This window comes from Pinus tabuliformis, chromosome J (genome assembly GCF_031772625.1).
Source record: "Pinus tabuliformis cultivar Carrire ecotype Pingquan chromosome J, CPIR1, whole genome shotgun sequence".
NCBI classification, from domain to species: Eukaryota; Viridiplantae; Streptophyta; class Pinopsida; order Pinales; family Pinaceae; genus Pinus; species Pinus tabuliformis.
The window spans coordinates 110,156,407-110,177,799 of NC_142295.1; the positions used below are offsets into that span (position 1 = coordinate 110,156,407).

The 21,393-nt window shown below is 39.0% G+C and overlaps 1 protein-coding gene across 1 annotated transcript in view; it reads left to right on the forward strand.

Moving 5' to 3' along the window:
- Positions 1–21,393, forward strand: part of LOC149225772 (alpha-mannosidase-like) — a 507,303-nt gene that overhangs the window by 321,658 nt on the left and 164,252 nt on the right. Inside the window, exon 21 of the mRNA XM_089377307.1 lies at positions 3,952–4,071. Within this exon, the coding sequence (XP_089233433.1) occupies positions 3,952–4,071 (120 nt within the window). The remainder of the gene's footprint in view (positions 1–3,951; positions 4,072–21,393) is intronic.

A 21,393-nucleotide genomic window follows, 5' to 3' on the forward strand; every position in this document is an offset into this window, starting at 1 on the left:
CTTTATTTTATATTTAATTAAAGTAAATAAAATTATTTATTTAAATATTAAATAGAGCAATCTATTTAAAATCTATAAATAAAATAATTTAGTTACATTAGAAATTAAATATAATAAAATATTATTAAATCTTAAACTAAATAAATAAACCACTTATTAGATTCATTTCAACTGCCTCTATCCAAAAACAAAGAAGGGTTGAGAATATTGTGGAGGTGACAGCGAAGAGGAATGAGGAAACGGTGGAAGGAGGAGGCCGACAGCGAGGAGATTGGGAGATGGTGGAGTTAAGCATATAAGGGATTTTGGGGGTGAATCTTTGGGGGGAGAGGAACAAGAATTTCTAACAGAGTCAAACATTGAGCCTGATTATTCTTGGAATTTTGGGCACGGGGGCCAGAAGATTTGTCTTATGGATCTGGGGACCGTATAGGTAGACCCCAGATATGCTGGAAGGTAAACGTCGGTTTGGTAACTGCAGTAGCTGGAACAACAACACCTTCAACAGATTACCAAGTATTCTCCTGAAATTAAACTCAAAAGGATACATAAATTATATTTGACCCAATACTTAACCTTTTTACGTGATTCAAAAGCCCAAGAAGGGTCTCTTAAAAGTACAATGACTCTACTGACTCAAAATAAATCATAGAAGTCCTCAATGGGGACTTTGACCTAAAACATGATGACCCAAGTATGAAACCCATGCTTTAATAAGTCACAATAATAATAATAATAATAATTTATTTTTTATTCTTTTAACAAGTACATTACAAGATGACTCAAATACATTTAATGGAGACCGAACCTAGTTACATTTTCCAACATCAAGAAGTTGGATTTTCCTTGCATATCAACAGTCGTTGTGAGAAGATTTTCATACTTCAGAACGGAGTGCGAATAGCTAAGCAGAAGGGAAGAGGATTATTTCGACATTTGTTGAGATGGCCACTGCTAAACTCGAGATCAGGACAAGTTGGATGGAGCTTCCAACTATATCATCTGGAAGGCAAGGATGTCCTTGCTTCTAGATGGATATGGCCTGAAGCCATATATTGATGCAGTGGCAGCAGTGCCCCAAGATGTATGTCAACTGAAGGAGTACAAAAAGGAGATGGCACGGGCAAAGAGATTGCTCCTAGATGGTGTCTAGCATCATGTTGTATCACACATAGTGGCCAAAGAGATGTGGGATACACTTTCCATGCTATACCAAGGTACTTCCGAGTAGCGGAAGATGTACTTAGAGGAGAAGTTGAGGCTCATTCGGATGCAGAAGGGTGAAGGCATAGACTCCTTCCTCACCAGAATTCAGGAGGTCCAGAGCCAGTTGTCAATTGTTGGGGCAGCACCTCAACCCACAAAACAGTGTCTCCGAGGAGTGGCAGGTATTCGTCCAAAGTATTTTGCGCAGAGATACCCTGCCAAGGTTGGACAAGATGTGGGTTGATTTGCAGCAGGAGGAGTTGAGACAGGCTTTTCTAAAGAGCTCCATCAGTGGCAGCAACAACAGATAGAAATAAGTGAAGGAGGAGGAGAATGTGGCTCTCACATCTAAGGGTCCTAGTCAGGGACAGGGGGAGCAGAGGAAGAAGAAGAAGGACCTGTTAAATGTCAAGTGCTTGAGGTATGGCGAGTTTGGCCACTACAGTACCCAGTGTGCTCTCAGGAAGAAGGACAACGAGGAGAAACAGGACCATATGACAACTCATGCTGAGATTGATAGGTTGTCCTCCATGTTGGAGGAAAACATCGCCATGTTTGCAGACATACCTCGAGGAGTGAGGTGGGGAGATTTGGTGTTGTAGCCCCAGAGTGCTAGAGATGGGTAGGATCCTTGAGTGGTCCCCCACATGGATCAATACCTTGTTACGGGGGCCCACAATATTCACTAGCAGGATGGATCAGTGGCGGTTGATGTAGTCAGATGCCAAAGTGACAGTTGCAGAGACTAGTAGCAGTCAGTTAGAGTTCGCAGTAGTGCAATTGGCACAGTGTAGAGTTAACAACAACACAGATTCTTCAGTGACAGTGCAGATGCTAGTAACAATCAAAGACTCGGGAGACAGATGCATCATACTAATCACAGTTGATTCAATATTTAGGATGCTTCTCAGTTGCAATTGTTGCAGTTGCAGTAGCAACAGATGAGAGGGAGTTGTAGTGCAGATGCAACATTGGCAGTTGTTTATGCAGGGTCAACAGTAGCATAGATGCAACAGATATCAGAGTTGCGCAGTGGTTGGTGGGCAGCGGCAGCCAGGCATCAGCAACGTGATAGGAGATGATGCAGAGACATGATGCTGCTATAGAATGGGCAGTAGAGCACTAGAATGCATTCCTCGCTAAGAGGGAGTGCATTTTTTGTAACATCAGATGTGTTCTAGCCACGAAAATTTGTGGAGACACTACAATACAGGAGATCTCCAAAACCCAGAAATCATTTTTGGAAATTCCGCCTAGAAATGACTTAATTAGATTATTAGTCAGTTTTTAAATATTTCCTAAATCTAAACTTAGGGAATATGGTTAAATTAATCAAAATTAATTAAGTCAAGGTGTGAATGTTTTAGAACTCACACAGATTGACTTCAAGTTAATCCTAGCCATCGATTAAGATTTAATCTTGGCCGTTGGAGTCCCAACAGAGGATTATAAGAAGAAGTCGATGGGCACTTGGAGAAGACACTTGAGTAGTTTGATTTCATGAGCATATCGATTTCCAGAGTAGCAGCAGTCAGTTGTCGGAGAGAGAGCTAGTGAGAGAGGGTCAGGGACAATGAATCCGGAAGAAGGATTCTAGATCTGATGAGTGGATTTGCAGTGAGGCAAGTGAGCCACAGTGAGGTTGATGCAGAGCAGCGCAATAGCCTCTAGAGGTAATTTCGAAACTACTGGGAAAGCCGAGTTTCAGTGCCAGAAGCTGGATAGAAGTTTCAGAGGCCGACATTTTCCCAGACAATAGTAGACCAGACGAGTTGAGGAAAAGCTGGTTCGAATTGAGTGCAGAAGTGAATGTGCTAGGGTGACGCAGTAGTTGCACAGAGCTAGTTTGGACGACCCAATTTGAGTTGAGGTCAGAGCCCGAATTTCCCTGTGGAGTGAAAAAATTTCCTCACTAGATTTTTCTTACTAGTATTTCTTTGTAGGATTGCCAGTTTCGGCATCCAGTTGTACTCAGACTATTTCACCGCTGCTTAATAATAAAATCCTTAGTTGCTGCACCGATTTTCCCAAGTTGGGTTTTTCCGGGGACTTTTTTCCAAAAATAACTGTGTTATTTACGTGTGTGCTAACATTTCTTCCAACGTTTATTCTTCCGCAGTTTTATTTGTGTAGATTGCAGTGTGATTTATTCAGTATTTGTCGTATCAAACAACAAATAAATTGTTAACTAAAATTAAGAATTAGGAGAATAATTTCCAATCGCTGCAATAAGTTACCCATGGACAATAAAATTAATATTGTTGGACTTAATTTACACCCTCCTGGATGCAAACTAAACTAAATTGTTATTTGAGTATAAGCTACATGTCAATTAGTTCAATTTTCTTGTTCAGTTTTACAAATTTATAATTTGACATTATTAGATGCTTCATTTCAAGGTTTGGTATTGTACTCTTCCTTGGGTGTCTACCTTGCATTAATATTAACATTCTTTGCTCATTTCTAACATTTTGTAGGTAATTAGTCGGACCAAACAAAGTGGGTGTGTTTGTTTGCAAATTGGTTATCTTAGTTCATTCTATTATTTGTTTTAATTTTGTTTGCACATAGATGTTATTCATAGGCATACGCATGTGCCATGGACAATCTATTGATTTCGGTTGTTTCTTTTTCTTTTCATTTTCTTCTTTGGATGTGGCACAGCGTGACTTTACATGACCCTTGATATATTTCAACTGAACTCTTGTTTTCTCAACTTGGGATTGCGGACATAATCATTTGCAGGTTGGGCCAATTCCGATTGATGATGACTTGGGGAAGGAGGTCATCACACGATTCACAACAAATATTCCATCAAACAAGGAGTTCTTCACTGATTCCAATGGTCGAGATTTTCTGAAGAGAGTAAGTTTTTTCAGTCGCAGTGTAATACTCTTGTAAGCATATGCTCTATTTTTTCCTGTTATATCTTCTTTCCATGTAACGAGTGAACTTTTTAAAGTTACACATTTGTTTTAAACGAAGAATAGCATTCTCAATCATGTGTTTTATGAGTTTACATGTCAAGTGTTGTCAATTCTTAACATTTTTATTTCAAATAACTCTCTATCAGGTTCATTCCTTTAACTTAGTTGATGTTTTCCAATATGATATTATTGGCTGTTTATTATATTTATATCCACAGTTTTTGCGAATGCTTCAAACATCATGTTATGGAATTGAATTTGAAGATATGCGTGACTATGTGAAGATGTTGGATTTTTCTTTAAATATTTATGAGTGGTACTTGCAAGAGAAACCTTTTAGCATCAATGTGACTCTGGTAGAGCGTATATAGCCATGACAGCAGAACTGGATGAAAATACAACCTTGAATTTGAGATAACCCTCATATCCACGTGACATTGTTCCTTATGATCCAGAGATCTAATCAAAGCTAAATCAACAAATCCAGAATTTGGTAAGATCATCCTTCTCTATCAGATGTCAGAGACTCAGAATTGCACATCCAATAAAGGAATGCTTGCATCCATTACCACAAGTACTTGCAATCAAGTACAACAATTGTGGTAATGCAACTTTTGCCATTTGCAACAGTATTTTGGTCAAAATTTTCAACTATCAAGTGAATTATACCAGTAGAAAGCTGACAGGAATATGTTGAACTTTAGGATCTGTCTTAAATTCTTTATAGAGTTTTCCAGCGAAGCCTGTACCAATCAGGGTTAAAAAGGTTTGAAGTGGGTAGGCCAGAGAAGTAAGAAAACCAAAAAATCTCAACTACTATTAGATCATTACTCACTTAGTCAGTGACTTCCCTGGTCTACCTACTTCAAACTTTTTTTTACCCTGATTGGTACAGGCTTTGAGAGAGAAATATATAGGAAAGTCAAGACATCTCAACTACTATTATACCATTACTAGCTTAGTCAGCTACTTCCTTGGTCCACCTACTTCAAACTTTTTTAACCCTGATTGGTACAGGCTGAGAGAGAGAAAATCATTGGCTTCTTGAGCCTCTTCTGTGTACTTTTTATCAAAGTAAATTCACACATAAGGTATCAAATTCGTAGGAATCTGACAGAAGACACTTTTCAACTTGCCCACCAAGAATCACTCAATGTTATCAGAACTGAACTAGTAGACCCTGCGAACCGAGAACCAGCTAGAACTGGACTGGAACTGGTAAAAATACTGGACCAAAAAGATGGTCGAGCAAAAAATACATAAAATATTCAAATAAAGAAAAAATAATTCATTCATGTGCATCCATATGAATCCAAACCATTTACACTCAAACATGCAAAAGCTATTATTTATATAGCATGTAAGTGTGCATATAACCAAAATATCACCGAGTGCAATATGCTGAAAATGGTTGTTATTGATGTCAAAGATTATCCAAATGAAAGAGGAAATTACATAGTCAAATGGCATATTTTGAGACCTTGTCAATGGTATATGACAGTCCCTCTAATTCCATGGGAATGAGCAAATATGAAATATTTTGTCAAGATCAGTGTTGAAGATATCCGTATTGGCAAAATATACCAGCTAGAACTGGACTGGAACTGGTAAAAATACTGGACCAAAAAGATGGTCGAACAAAAAATACAAAAAATATTCAAATAAAGAAAAAAATATTCGTTCATGTGCATCCATATGAATCCAAACCATTTACACTCAAACATGCAAAAGCTGTTATTTATATAGCATGTAAGTGTGCATATAGCCAAAATATCACTGAGTGCAATACGCTGAAAATGGTTGTTATTGATGTCAAAGGTTTGTCCAAATGAAAGAGGAAATTACATAGTCAAATGGCATATTTTGAGACCTTGTCAATGGTATATGACAGTACCTCTAATTCCATAGGAATGAGCAAATATGAAATATTTTGTCAAGATCAGTGTTGAAAATATCAGTATTGGCAAAATATCGGTGAGCGTCTTGAAAACATCTTTTTGGCAATATTGGCAAAATATCGTAAAATATCGACAAGCATAAAAAATGCATAACATCTTCATTTTTTTCAGATTTGTAAATATATAAAGCAATAACAACACGAAATAAACACATTGGCATATAAATATGAAGAAAGCAATGATATATATGATGTAGTGGATGTAAAGTAAAATTGATACATCAAAGGTGATAGCAAATCCTGCTGATCCCTGTGTTGTCGCACAGATTGTCCAGGCAGCATGACAACGCTCAGACTGGGGGCTATCACCTTGATCCCCGGTCCCTCCATTTAAGCCATCTCCCAATAGCAGGCTAAGGGGGGTAGACCCTTTGGGAAAAAGGAAGACCAATTGGGAACCAGCTGGCTTGGGAGACACAGCAGGGGGAAACAAGCACTTGATCGATGTTAGAATTTGATTAGATCTTTAAATGATTAAGACCAGTGCCTTATGGAGTTAATGAAAACCAAGTAATTAATTAGCTGCTGCTGCTTATGAAGTAATTTAATGATTGCTTGAAAATATTTACAAAATATGTAACGAGCATTATATAATCCAAGCAATGATCAATTTCACCAGATGCAAAATATTCAATAGATGCGCAATGTTCTTAGCAAATAAATTTCAAAAGATCAAATACTTCAAGAAACCACGAAAATTTAAATGCTAACCAGCTCTCAAAATGATTCACCACTTTTCGAAAGCTGATCTTCAAATAAACATTTAAGCGCATTTAACTATAGACAAGTGGAACATAAATACCACAAAAGACACTAAAATGAATCTTCAATTTTAGTTAATTTTTTCAAAATTTTTTAATTTTTATAAAATTCTAAGATTAAAATAAAACAAGGCCAAAATCTAAATAAATAAAATTTAAATCTAAATGAAAATAAAAATCTAAACTATAAAACAAAATTTCTAAATAAAAGCCTAAAGATAAACTTTTTATGCTTTTGGGATTTTTTAATTTTTATATTTTTATACAATTTTCAGTTTAAAAAGAAAACAAAACTAAAATCCTAATAAAATTAAAATCTAATCTAAATTAAATATAACCTAACCCTTTTTAACTTTTTTATTTTTTTTTTAAATTTTGATTTGAAAAGTTAAAATTAAACTAAACTAAGATCAAACCAAAAAAAACTAAAATCCTTTTTATGATTTTTTATTTTTTAAATTCTAAATTTAAAAAATCAAAATAGAAGAACTAAAATCTAAATAAAGCTAAAATCTATTCTAAACTAAGATCCCAAAAAAATGAAAAGGAACCTTTTTATTTTTAAACCATTTATGATTTTTTATTATTTTTATATTTTTTATTAAACAAAATGAATCTAATTCTAAAAAACTAAAACTATAAAATCAAAAGTAAAAAAGGTCTAACTCTAAAGCTATATAACAAAATGAAAATTTATTAAATCTAATTCCTAACTAAACAAAACTTAGTTCTAAATCTAAATCAAATAAAAATCTAACCTATCCTAAAACTAAACCACCATACGCATATGTCACAATGATAAAAATACCTATGCTAAATAAAGACTACAGATGATAAAACCTAACGTATACATGAAATCAAACTAAAAAAAATCCAACTCTAATCGTATAGCACCTATACAATAATAATAAAAAGAAAATTGAATGCTTTGTTTTGGTGTTGTGCGTGTGCAGGTCCAGACGGCGGAGGGTTCAAAGGCTGCGTGCAGGATAGGGAAAGGAGCAGAAGGAATGTGTGGAGCAGGGGTTTGTTTTGTAGGTTGTGAGGGAGCGGATGAAGAACTGCGGATAGGGATGAAAGAATGGCAGACGGAGACATGGAACATCAGCAGTTCGATGATGAGGGGTTCGCGTGGAGAGAAAATGAAACACGCAGGTGGCTCGAAAGGCAATGATGGCTGCGTGGAGGAGTCAGAAGCTTGAATGGAGGTTGCGATGAAGGTTTGGCAGCGTGAGGGCTGAGGGATCGAGGGATTTGCTGAGCAGTATGGCAGCGTGGAGCTGGAACGAATACGTAGAGGGATTGAGTATTGACTGGCAACATATGCGTGAGGGTTGATGCGGATTTGGAGCTCGACGACGACAGAGGAGCAAGGGAGGAGAAGACGCAGGTAGAACTGCGTAGGTATGTGAGGAAGGGGTAGCGGAAAGGAAGGAGGAGCGAGCAGCAATGCAGCTGTGGCTGCGGGTTGAGCGATGGTGAAATGTATGGCTGCAGGTGAGAGGCAGCGAAGGACGTAGGTTGCAAGATGGGTCTCACGCAGGTTTTGAAGAAGGGTCGATGGCAGAGGAGCGATGATGAAGAACTTCACGCAGAGGAGTGGTATGGCTTGGACAACCTAGAACCTCCTCAGAAACCTTAAAATTTTTTAACTCCCTTTGCTTCTGATAAAAACCATGCAATAAATTTCTAGATTTGAAGTAAATTTTCCTGCCAGAGCTGAAACCCTAGCAGACAGATAGCTTGGAGAGCCTCAAATTTCTTTAGAAAAACCTTGCAAGAATTGATCCTAAGGCCAGATCTTACCCTCCAGGGCCTAGATTTGGCTTCAAACAAAAATTTCTTCTCAGACTTGTAACCTGTAATAACAAAAACCAAACACCCAGAAACAACATGCGTAAGAAACAAAACTAAAAACCCTAAAACTTGCTAAATAATTACAATATTTACAGCTTAAAGGCTCTAAATAGCCAGATTTGTCAGTATGCCATAGAAATATTTTCAGAATTTTAAATTTACTATGAGATGCTTCAGAAAACCCTTCATGCATTCACAAAAAAATTCAAATGATAAGCCCGGGATCAAAACTGGCTGGGCTCTTCAGAAAACGCAATCTAGGAGTTGGCTGGTTCAGCCGAGAACTTCCCCAAACGCTCGATAATATTAAAAAAAAAGGATTTCCTGCATAGCTTAATTCAACCATTAGCGAAGAAGGAGAAAACGATACTAAAATCCAAATGTAATGGAGATACTTGCCATCATATTCAGAAATTTAACTACCATTCAAACCCTAGCAACCAAACAAGATACCTGTGTTTAAAATCACTCTTCATCAAGCTATCATCAATCGCTGAAAATAAAATTATGCAGAAAAATAAAACATCTTACAGCACTTCCAGAAGAGTAATACCAGCAAGATTTCAACCCCAAAGTCTTTCTTTATTGCACATGAAAAATGACTACAAGAGAGCTTTCTTTAGCACACGACTCTCAGATCGAATGATCTCAAATGACCCTTGACACCTTATTTAAAGGAAAAATTCCCAACGGCTAGTTCAAGTGATCCATGTCAAACTAATCTCGACCGCCGATGAGGATCAAAATCTCTTTTAATCTCATCCGTCGAAATTTTAAATGCATTTTAATATATTAGAAATTAAGATTTTGCATTTATTTTCTCAAAACTTTGACTTATTATTATTATTATTATTTTTTATTATTTTTATTGGACCCTCGAACTTAGCCTTTGGAAAATTTTTACCCAGGACCTAGGACCTATGAGGGGATTAAAACATTTTCTAACCCTCAAGACACTTTACATCATGACTTCTAAAATTTTACATCTCAAGGGGGGAAACCTATTTGACATAGACCCTCATAGACCAGCCAGTTTTGCGACACAAATATAATCTAGCAGATCAAGCAATTTGTAATAACTTAACCAAATAACTAGGATTATTTCCAAATTACTTTTACATAGACTCGAAGCACACTAGGATTCCCCTAAGATTCTAATGACAAAATCCATTCCGGCTTTCGGGTTAGGCTGAAGGAAAACTCTGCCGATCATGGATCGGTGAGACAGAAAACCTTCCAGAACGTAGATCATCACTAGAAGATTAGGTTTACCTAGGAAAATACATACATGACACAGATCTGCTAAGATTATATACAATTTACACATGCATACTGCGTTTACAACATAACATGATTGGGCTGATGATGATAGTCGAATGGCACGGACACGTCGATCAAGTGCTATCTCTTTTGCGAAAAAAGGGGGTGTACTGCTATGGGTAGTTGACATGTAGTGGTCAACACCCTGATAATTGTTGAATCAAGGACCCAAATGTGGAGAACCATTACAAAATAACATCACATATATAAAAGTATCTCATCGTCATGAGTTATATGTAGCAAAACAAATAAAACTAGTAGCTAGCTATCTGAGATCAGTGCCCTCTGCCCCTTTTACGGGAAAACATGATGGGTTGTTTGCCAGGCTTGCCCCTAGCAGTAGAAGGCCTTGACCTTGCAGCTAATGTCAAATAATAACTGTTGGGTATGGAGTTGTGCTCTCCTATATCTGTAGCAGATGGTGTTGATGTTGACGCTCCCATTGTCTCCTCCTCCTCCTCCTCTTCCTCCTGATCCTCCTCGTGCTGCTCCTACCCCGAGTCCTCCTCCTTTTGCTGTCCTTATACTAATGGTTCCTCTTCTAACCATGTAGGTAACTCCTCGAAGATGGGCACCTCAGACTCCACACTCCACCTAGACAATACATCAATATAGTCTAAGGAAATGGCATTTGGATCCATTGGTTTCTCTATTTGCTTCACTCGAAGTCGAAGATTGTAATGCACATACACTTCATTGACTCTTGAAAACTCCAACCTATAAGAGTGTCAAAAAAAAACTAATGAATCTTGAATCTTAACATGTGAGGGTCATAAATTAAAATTACAATAAATGTAATTGCTCAATTGTAGGTTGAAGCTCAATGTTATACTTGTTGCGCTTTTTTGAGTGTATTTTCTCAAATACACTCCAATTTCACTCATACCTTAAAGAGCAACAGGTTTGACTCAGGAATTTTATGGCCAATTTCTGTAAATTTGGTGCCCTTGCACCATAGATTCGCCACCAAATGTTTACAACAAATTATTAAAAAAAGAAAAAAATTAAAAAATTAAAACATAATTAAACTTTCAAATAAAACATAATTGAATTTGCCTCAAGGGTTAGCTCAATCGGTCAAATCCCCATTGTTAAAGTACCTCGCCAATCGGGAGGTCACAGGGTCAATTCTCCTCGACGCCCTTGGGGTTAGGCTCAACTAGTCGGCTGCGGGGCTTGATCCCCTTCGGGGTTGATCAACTTAGATATTTCCTATGTGAAAAAAAAACATAATTGAATTTAAAAAATCTATAATTATAAATAAGTAAATTCTAAATTGAAAATTCTAATGAGTCATGACTTGTCACATATGTGGCATGAAGAGTGCCCTTTCCCGAATAGCATCATCAAATCCAAATAGGTTGACACAATGCTTATAAAACTGTATCCCGCGATTGATTTTGCTACGAAGCTCAGGATCATGTACCATCCTATGAATACAGGAATGGAGCCCTTCCATCACCTCGCCATCAAAATCAAAGCCACATTTATATGAAAATGCGAGGTTGAGGACGAGTGTTGCTGCATGAATGGGTTGATGAAGCATGCCTGCCCACCAACTATCAATTGTATCCCATAACATCATTTGTCTATTAAGCCCAACAGAACCCTTGTCTGCATAATAAACACGAATGGCTTCCTTAGCCCTATCCATGACGTTATACTAAAGAGTAATAAAGTTGGTGGCAAAACATGTGATTGCAGGATGCCGCAACTTCTTGTTTCTAGTGTATCTCCTCATGAGGCTAAGAACAAGAACATGGTTATATAAAAACTTGGGGACTCTCCTAGCCATATCAATCACCTCTTTGAGGAAGGAGAGTTTCCCCATATCCTCAAGCAACAAATCGATACAATGATGGAGTCCAGAGCAATATCTGGTGGCTCTCCATAAGTATCCTACTAGCAACCACATAATTAGTTGCACTATCTGTTATGACTTGCACCACATTCTGCACACCAATCTCCCGAACGAACACATCTAACAACTCACATATCAATGTTGTATCTTTTATATGTGTTGATGCGTCCACTGATTTAATAAACATGGTACCTTTAGGACAATGTGCCAAGAAAATTAGAAGGGTCCTGACTCCTACCCTTCCTATATGTCCAACCATCACACATCACTGTGCATCAAGACACCTCCCATGTTTCTTTCAACCCTGACAATCCAGAGTTGATGTGTTGCTTTTCTGCTTGAAGGATTGGCCCCTACAACTCCTCATATGTAGCACTTTTGTACCCTGGGCCCACAATAGCAATAGCATCACACATTAGCTGCCAAAATGGATTGTTTTTAGTGATACTGAGAGGTAAGTCACTCTAGAAAAGACACCTCCCAATAACTCAATCTACTTCTTGCTTCTCCTTTTTTTAACAATTGATTTTGTGGAAGGTTGTGCTCCATGTCGAGTTCGTGGAACAAAAGGGGATGACCTCCAACTCCCAGTAAGATTAGCACTAGTAGGTGACGCTGTGGAGCCCCTCCCACTACCCTCAACCTCAAAATCGGAAGAAGATATCCCGAAAGATCTACTTGCACGTTCAACCTTGTTTCTTCTGCCTCTTCTTTCTTTTTGTCTTTTTCATCAATTGCTTCAAGAGCGTTTTATATAAGCTCCACACTAAATTTCGTACAAAGCCCAACATCATGTCCAGAGAGTCTAGCCAGATGGTATTTCAATCGCATAATCCCTCTTGTCATCATTTCCCCACACAATTTGCATGTTAGATATGCTCGATTTGTCCCACCATCAGGTTCCCCATACTCCCAAAATGTGTCCTGTTACCCACCACTTGCGGGTAGTGTATATATGAGAATTTTTTTGTTCTCTTAGATGGTCCTACGTCGATAGCCAACAACCCCTTGCAGCCACCAGATAGCTCGATGTGCCATTATCTCTGCCAGCTGAGCCAAGCATCTGGTCCCTTGCCCATCCGTTATGATTGTATGTTTGAAGGTGGGACTCCCGATCCCAAAGGTATGGCTTTTCATTGGTATAATTGAGTAACTTTCCTTACTTTTCATGGACAGTTTTGGGCATGGATTGGTGGGGGGATTCGGCGAAAAGAGTGGGCTAGGTTTGTACTCTTGTCTCATGTGCTTGATTTGGTGGTTACCCTTCAATCCTAGTCCCGTGGGATCTCCTTTACTGGCCATTAGCGTCAGGGTTGACACCACATAGGAAATATTGATTTAGTTGTGTGGTCCTGCTTCCCGACACCATATACATCACCCCCTTCTGCTCATTCTAACCCCATTTATCATTTTTCCCATCCGGGTCCACATAGGTCCACTGGGTCCACATAGGGTTAGTCTCCCCCTCCCCTTGTCCACATTTTAGGTTAGGCCCGGAACGATGGCTCAGAGGTTGATGCAACTAAAAGAAAAGGAAAAACATAGTTTGGCCACTCTCAACAGGAAATGTACCATAAAATGCAAAACATGGTCGAAACATACAAATTTAGCATGTGGGCAAAAGCCAAACATGAGCTCTACCCCTTATATATGGCCATAACCTTGGTTCCTGTGGGCCCTAGATGAGCTCCCTCCACATAGAGATACTCATGATTTTCCCAACCCTTGGTGGGCAATGAAATGCCCCACCTCAAAAAGGGGTACCTACTGCTACATCGTACACATCATGCTCTCATCCCCTGGAGCCCTAGTAGTTATGAAGAAAAATGAATTAAAAGCAAAAGGCATATGAAGAAGGGTGGAAAAACAAAGGTCGAGGTAACTCATGTACCATGATTTGGTCCTTTCTACACTCATATACCCAAGTGTGGGCTTCCCTCATATTAGCTACCCTCTTGTTCCATGACATGTGGTTTGGATCCTTCCCTTGATCCCCACTCTGCTCCATCATTATATCACTTGCGACTTACCATTTGATGGGTTTACCATGGACATATCTGTTTTTTTCTGTATCATCGGAGGTGTTTCAGTTTTGAAACTTTGTGGAGAGGCTAAAACACATGAGTTCTCCATAACCCAAAAATTGTTCATGGAAATTCCACCTAGAAGTGTCTCGATTACATTTTTAGCCTAATTTTTAATATTTCCTAAGTCTAAACTTAGAAAATCTAGTTAATTAATCATAATTAATTGAGATAAGTAGTGAATTATCTAGAAACTCACACAGATCAACAAGGAATTAATTTGGGCTCTTGATTAAGTTTTAATCTGGTCGTTGGAAATCTAACAAAAGATTATAAGAAGTCGATAGGTAGATGGAGAATACACTTGTGGAGTTTGATTTCTTTGGAGAGTTCAATTTTCTAGAGAGTCATCAGTGCTAGAAGAGTTCGAGCTTCAATAGGGAAGTTCTAGATAGACAGGGATAGAGATAGTGAGGCAAAAGGAAGCTTTCCAGATTTGGCTAGTGCATTTGCAGAGAGGCGGGGATAGCCACAGTGAGGCTAACACAAGGTTTGTGCAGAAGCCTCTAGAGGTAGTTCGATTCTGCTGGGAAAAAATAGAGTTTCAGCTCCAGAGGCTCCTCAGAGATGTTTTCCCAATAAGCGATAGAATAGACGACTTGAGGAGCAGCTAATTCAGGCTGAGCGTGGAAGGGACTACGCTAGGGTGACGCAGGCCTACGCAAAAGTAGTTTGGACGACTCACTTGGAGCTGCAGTCAAGGCCCGGATTTGCCTGTGGGGTGAGGAAAATTCGTCACTCGATTTTTCCTAGTCTTTTTCTCTGCAGGTAGCCAGATTTGGCATCCATTTGTACATAAAATTTCTCACTACTGCATAATAATAAAAACTCTCAGCTGTTGCACCGGTTTTCCCAAGTTGGGTTTTCCTGGGGATTTTTGTCCAAAAATAACTATGTTAATTTTTATGCATGTGTGCTAGAATTTTCTCAGTTTCCAACGCTATTATTTTTTGTAGTTTTATTTGTGAAGGTTGTAGTGTGAATTATTTGGTATTTGTTGTAGCAGATAAATTGTTAAATTATTTAACATTTGGAAAAATAGCTTCGAGTTGCTACAATAAGATTTAAGTCTTGAAATTTTCACAAGGTATCAGAGCAACGTGATTGATAAGTCGGGAAGCTTAGAAGCAGAAGAAGAAAATTTCGTTGTTCAAAGGAAGCAAGAAGCTGAAATTTCTGGTGCTGTGTAGTACCTAGCCAGGCAATTCGAATTACTAGGCAAGAGTTTGATTTTCAGTTGCAAGGTAGCAGGAAATTTGATTTGCCCAGGATAGTGATTCCAGCTGGCAGAGGGAGCAACAATAACTCATATTATCGTTGAGCATATTCCTTGGTTGGACGTAAAGGGTTTTGCGATAGCAGAATCAACGTCGGGTGGAAGAGAAAAGCACGCACAAGGGAAATTTCTCTCATAGGGTTTTTGGACGAGAAATCTAATTTTCCCAGTTGCAGGAGGCAGTAGCAGCTAGCAGGAATGCGCATTCCAGAAGGGAGTGTGAGTAGCACAAAAACAACCGAGCAGAGGAAGAGGGAGTTTCCAGACCAGATTCGAGATCGCCACAGCTGGGCTTAGAGAAGGAAAGGTTAGAAGGAGCCTCCAACTATGTCATCTGGAAGGTTAAGATGTCCTTCCTTCCAGATGAATATGGCTTGAAAGCTTGTGTGGACAATGTTGCAGCAGTACCCCAAGATGCGGATCAACTGAAGGAGTACAAAAGAGAAATGGCGAGGGCAAAGTGGATGATCTTGGATGGAGTTTGAGATCATATAGTCTCACATGTAGCTGGCCAAGGGACAACCAAGGAAATGTGGGATGCTCTCTCTGAGCTATGTTAGAGTTCTTTCGAGCAACATAAGGTGTTTCTTTAGGAGAAGCTGAGAAGCATAAGCATGCAGAAGGGCAAGGGCATAGATGGCTTCCTCACTAGAATTAGGAGGTCCGAGATCAACTTGCAGCCATTGGGGAGGTGTCCCAACCCACAAAGCTTGTACGACTAGCACTAAACAGTGTCTTGGAGGATTGACTGGTGTTTGTCCAAAGTATCTTGGGCAGAGACACATTGCTAAGATGGGACATGATGTGGGCTAATTTGCAACATGTGTTGAGGCGTTCTCTATTGAAGAGTACCATCAACGGAAGCATCAACAGGGCGTTAAGAGTGAGAAGGAAGAAGAAAATGTGACCCTAGCATCTAAGTGTCCCAGTCAGGGGCAAGGGGAAAGGAAGAAGAAGAAGGACCTGTCAAAGGTCAAGTGCTTCAAATGTGGTGAGTTCGGTCACTATAGTACGCAGTGTCCTCTATGGAAGAAGGATTAGCAAGAGGAGGACCGGGCGATAATGTCAGCAGAGATAGACAAGTTGTCCTCTAGGTTGGAGGAAGACTATGATGGCAACCATTCTTTTAACTGTAAACTTAATTATGTTGTTTATTTGCTATGACAAACAATGATTAAAATCACAACTGCAATTTTCACCATAAGAATGTTGCGGAAAATAAAATGCTGGAAACTAAGAAATTCTAGCGCACAAAAAATTTGACATCGTTATTTTTGGACAATTGTCCCTAGAAAATCCCAATGTGGGAAAACCAGTGTAGCAGATGAGGGTTTAATTATTATTCTTCAACAACAAATCGAAGTACAATAATTTGGATGCCAAACAGGCAATCCAATATGAGAATCACTGGAAAAATTCTTGTGAGGATTTTTCTTAAACCCACAGCTGATTTCAATTTTTGAAACTAGCCCTTCAGCAATTCGCACTTCCTTCCGCATCAACCTCTGTGTACTGCTTGCGCAGGCCTTACTATTCTTGCCTCTGAAAAATCTTGAAATCTATAGCTCTTTTTCTCTCTGGCTCTAGAACTGATTCACTGGTCCTGATCAAAATCTTGGCCATCAGCTACTGAATTGATTGCTCCTCTAGCTAGATCAAACTGTTCAACTGCTGTAGCCTGCACACTCCCTCTGGGAAAACTTGCACTCCCTCAATCTGACTCTTCCGACACTGGAAACCTCCATCAGAATACTGCCCCACTCCTCTGCCACTTGCTACTCGATCTCTGGGTCGAATCCTCCTATTGAATCACTCTGCTACTGGAAAATTGATCTTCCTAGATCACTGAGTTTCTACATTGGTGTGTTCTCCATCTACCCATCGACCTCCTCTTATAATCTCTAGTTGGGATTCCAACGACCAAGATTAAAACATAATCAATGGCTGAGATCATTTTTGGATCGATCCGTGTGAGTTTCTAGATGATTCACACCTTATCTCAATTAATTCTGATTAATTAACCAAATTTTCTAAGTTTAGACTTAGGAAATATAAAAAATAGGCTAATAATCTAATTGAGACACTTCTAGGTAGAATTTCCAGAATCGATTTCTGGGTTATGGAAAACTCCTGTGTTTTAGCCTCTCCTCAAAGTTTCGAGACCATAACACCTCTGATGCTACAAAAACTAACACCCCCTCTTAGCGAGGAAGGTGTTCTCTCTAGTGTTGCACACGCTGCCACAACACCCTGTCTTTGTACCACCCTCTGTCATGTTGCTAATGTCTGGCCACTACCCACCAACTATTGCATAACTCTGATGTTGCATCTTTGCTGCTGCTGACACTGCTATCTTGCTTCCAGCTCTGCATCTGCACTGCAACTGCCTCTCATCTATTGTTATCGCTACTGAGAAATATCTAAAATAATCTATCTCTACTACTGAAATGGGTTCTCCACCATACCCATCTGTTCTCTGAAATAGACAAACTTAGCTCTCCCTAGAGCTTTCGTGCGTATATCTGCAACCTGCTCTTCTATGGAAACATACTATAGCTAGATCACTCCATGCTACACACAATCTTTGATGAAATGACACCAAATATTTGTGTTTCGACCTGTCATGAAACAATGGATTCTTAGAGAGCTTGATACAACTCTGATTATCACAATAGACACTAGTTGCCTCCATCCTCTGCCTGAACAATCTTACCAGTAGCTTTCGAAGCCATATAGCTTCGCACGTAGTTGTGCTTGCTGCCATATACTTTGCTTTTGTAGAGCTTAGTGCTACTGACTTCATTGTTGCGAAAATCGTGATTGTTTTCCTGAAACGATTAAATCGGCGATTTTTTCAAAAATGAAAAAATCACGATTTAATCATGATTTTTTTGAAAAAAAATCTTGATTTTTGTATTTGTATTTTTTATTTTTTTGACGATTCTTTGCCAATTTTTACCGATTTTATCTCGATTTTTATAATTTTTTCCAATTTCGGAACCTCACCGATTTAATCATGATCGCAATGTTCGCAACATTGACTGACTTTTGCTTTTGGCTACACCAAGAAACCATTCCTGATCCAAAGATTAAGCAGTACCTAGAGGTACTTTTCCTATCCACTGAACTGCCTGCCCAATTTGTATTTTTGAACCCACATAGCCCGACGTCATCCCCTCGAGCTTATGTCATCATCCTGGCCCTTACATATGGTTTATAGGCATTTTCGATCCACTTGGAAACCCATGAGGATGTCCTTGTGCCCATAGACCCACTTGGGAGCACCACAGGGATTTACTTGGATAACGAGGGGCCAACCCCTTGTCCACTATGTCCACTATGTTTGAGGTCCATTCTCACATCATGGCACACTTTGGATGTCATTAGGCCTCCTCAAAGGCCCAATGACTTATTTTATTGATCATTCTACCATCTTGAGAGGCTTTTTCTTATGTTATTGAGCTATCTTGGTGGACTTGTCACCAAAGGATGTTAATACTGCACATTATTTTATTATTTGGGGCTCAATTAGGCAAATCGAACTCATTAGAGATGGTATAAATAGATGAGAGGTGATTCATTCTCTCATCATCACTTGGATTTGGATTTAGTAACTACTTGAGAATTTCTCATTCCCTTTTGGACGAGTTTGGATTACATGGATGAATTTTGATGTTTGGATCTATCTCTCTTGTCTTGGAGCTTCATTATTGGCATAATTCGATGACTGGACTGTATATACTCATTTGTACATGTAAGTGATCTTTTTCATGCTTATTCTTGTTATCTACTTTGTCACGTGAAATGTTGTTGGAATTTTTGCTCTACAAGTCTGAAAATTACTGTTTTTTAATGTGAAATTGTGGAAATTTTGATCTTTTATAGCGTTGCATCATTGCATGGACAATGTATGAATGGATGAATGTTCCTAGAGATTATTGTTGTTGAATACATCTTGATAAGTCATCAATTATTGCATATCGAATTATAAAGACCTTAAGTAGTTGCTCTCATGCCTTAATGCCATGCAAAGTTGCTTGAAGGCCTCCTTGATTAGGTAAATCTTTTCCAAACACCAAATTCTCTTTGACTCCATCTCTCCCAAAGGATAAGGCACTAATCCTTCCATAGGTATCACTTTTAAAGAATATTTTTCTCACCTCTCCTCTTTCTAGGCCTAGTCTCCATAGGTCACCTATGGTATCATTTTTCTCCCATTGTAGCCATAAAAAAGGTTCGATCACTTGTCCATAATTGCGCAAGGGTTTTCCCTATAGGCCCTCCAAATTTCAAGAAATTCTGATGGTGGAATCTTGAGATATAGCAAGGCCTAGCTCAAGGATCGTTTTTTGCCCTAGGTTTCCCTTGGCTAGTGTCCTCATTTGGATCATTACATTGAGTTCTCAAAAGAAGATCTGTCCTTTGGTCCTCTTCTCTTCCATAATTAGGTCAAGCCCTTGCTTGGCTAATCAACTCCACATCCTTGACCTAATTCTGGGTCCACTTGGTTCCATGTGGTCCTGCAAACTTACAACTCTAATTTCATAAAGATCACACAAAGGCCACTTATCCACAAGGAGTTTTAGGTCTAGGAAACCTCTTGACAAGATATATTCCCAAACCCTAACCTAAAAAACCCTCCTAGCCTTTCGTAGAGAGCCTATCACCTTGCTTTTCAAGCATGAAAACCATATTATTGAGTCTCTTCTGTGAATGGGTGTTGGGAATCACCCTTTATCCTTTCGTTGACTTATTCATTCTCATGATTCCTCATACCGAGTCCTCCCATTGGTGAAAGTCCGTAAAGAGCAGGGAGCCTTAACTAAGGTGACAATGCGTTATTGCTCCATTGTTTCCCCTTGACTTAGTAGTTGCTCTATAGGATCCCCTCTTAGGACGTCTATTAGTTTGAGCCTTAACATTTTGGTGTCGTTGTTGGGGAGGGAGCAGTTCTACGTCCCTAGTGAATCATCGAGGAATTGATTCATAAACGAAATTTCAAATATTCCTCTGGCGACTGCATTCATTGTCCAAACCCCTAGTATGCTCGAAGGTGACAACGTTCCTCCTATAACTAGGGTCGCTCCAAAAAGGGGAGAGCGAACTCCATCACCTGTTAGAACTACCCTTCTCCCTAATTTTGAAAAAGTCAAAGATCCTACCCCCAAAATGGCGTCAAATTCTAGCAGTGATCAACCTAAAATGACTAGAAGTGAAAGGTGTTTGATTAGCATCTTTTGCCTCTAAACCAATGTTTTAAAACTCCGACTCGGATTTCGACTCGGTCGAGGATAGACTCCGACTCCGACTCTGACTCGGCATCGACTCGGCCGGCTTGATTTCAATGATTCGGTTGTTGTAAAAAATACATTAAATATTTATTTTTTTAATTAAAAAAACATAGTTTTAAAGATTTTCATTCATGTTTCCAAACACACAGTATTATAATATAGATGGAAGACAACATATGATCAAAGTAGGCTCATGAATATATCCATTATATCAAAATGCCACCCAGTGCACTGTCCAATGGTAATACATAGTCATACATGATCAAAGATTCAAAACAAAAAACACATAACCAAGGAGGCTAGAAATGGCCTCTACAACAAAAGTAAACTGTGACCAGACTCCAGTACTATTGGCTAGTAGCTATTGCCAGAGGAGCCAAGATCATTTTGATCAATCTCTAGATTATCATCAAAGTCAGACAGGGGGCCCCATGGCTCCTCCTCATCATCATCTCCAACTGCAACTTAGAAGTGGTACCACTAGCAGGCTTTGCAGCAGATGCAAGCTGAGATAGAGAAGATATGCGGCTACGCTTCTGTCATGGCTGAATAGAGCAAGCGCCTGCAACTAGAGTCCTTGCTGGCTGTGAGATTGAGGCTGGTAGTACAGGTGGATCGGGATCTGCATTCAACTGAACATCATGTTCAACTGATGCCTCGATATCTAACTCTAAATCAAGATCCTCATTAGCATCAAACTCTGTTGGATGACTCTCCACTACCCAATCTGATGTTGGATCAATGTCTTCCAACACAATGGGATCTAAATCAGGTCTTTTGTTCAACAATTGGTTTCGTTTGAGCCGAAGGTTGTATTGGACATAGACTAGATCATTTAATCGTTTTTGATCCA